The 773-nt window shown below is 45.0% G+C and overlaps 1 protein-coding gene across 1 annotated transcript in view; it reads right to left on the bottom strand.

Moving 5' to 3' along the window:
* The window catches only part of LOC111649740 (NACHT, LRR and PYD domains-containing protein 14), a 7150-nt gene extending 6383 nt beyond the window's left edge, over positions 1-767 (bottom strand). The window contains exon 1 of the mRNA XM_023399441.2: positions 183-767. Coding sequence (XP_023255209.2) covers positions 183-715 — 533 coding nt within the window. The 5' untranslated portion in view covers positions 716-767. The remainder of the gene's footprint in view (positions 1-182) is intronic.
* Positions 768-773: the final 6 nt, after the last annotated feature.

Genomic DNA, 773 nt, shown 5'->3' with positions numbered 1-773 from the left:
ATTTAACAGCAACAATCACAACCAACTGAAGAATCTACATGTTGGAGCTCACAGCTTTTACAACACCTCCAGAAAAAAACACAACTTCATGAGAAGAAATGAAAACTGTGATTATCTGAACTTGATTCAATCACTAATCTAATCCACTGATCAATAATTATAATGATCATGTCTGGACTCACCGAGCTTTTCTGCAGTTCCTCACAGCTGGGATCAGTCTCCGTCGTCCCTCCAATGATGTCTTGTACTTCCACAGGTCCAACTCCTCCAGAACCTCCTCTGACATCTGCAGCATGTAGGCCAGAGCTGAGCAGTGGATCTCAGAGAGTTTCTTCTTTGATCTGTTCTCTGACTTCAGGAACTCTTGGATCTCCTGATGAACTGAGTGATCCTTCATCTCCATCAGACAGTGGAAGATGTTGATGCTTCTGTCAGGAGAGATATCATCTTTGTTCTTCTTCTTCAGGTTGTCGATGGCTCTCTGGATGGTTTCTGGACTGTTCTCTCTCTGACCCAGCAGACCTCCTAAGAGTCTCTGGTTGGACTCCAGAGAGAGGCCATGAAGGAAGCGAACAAACAGGTCCAGGTGACCGTTTCTACTTTTGAGAGATTTCTCCATGGCTGCCCTTAGGAAGACATCCAGGGTTAAATCAACATGTTTCCCCAGGAAGTTCTGCAGGACCTTTCTCTTCCTGTTGGTGTAACAGTGGAACATGTAGACTGCAGCCAGAAACTCCTGAACGCTCAGATGAACAAAGCAGTAGACTGTTTTC

The sequence above is a fragment of the Seriola lalandi genome, unplaced genomic scaffold (assembly GCF_002814215.2).
Source record: "Seriola lalandi dorsalis isolate HSWRI2012SDOR001 ecotype SW California unplaced genomic scaffold, Sedor1 jcf7180002051922, whole genome shotgun sequence".
Taxonomy (NCBI): Eukaryota; Metazoa; Chordata; class Actinopteri; order Carangiformes; family Carangidae; genus Seriola; species Seriola lalandi.
The sequence above is the reverse complement of the archived record's forward strand: the minus strand, read 5'-3'. Positions and strand labels throughout refer to the sequence as shown.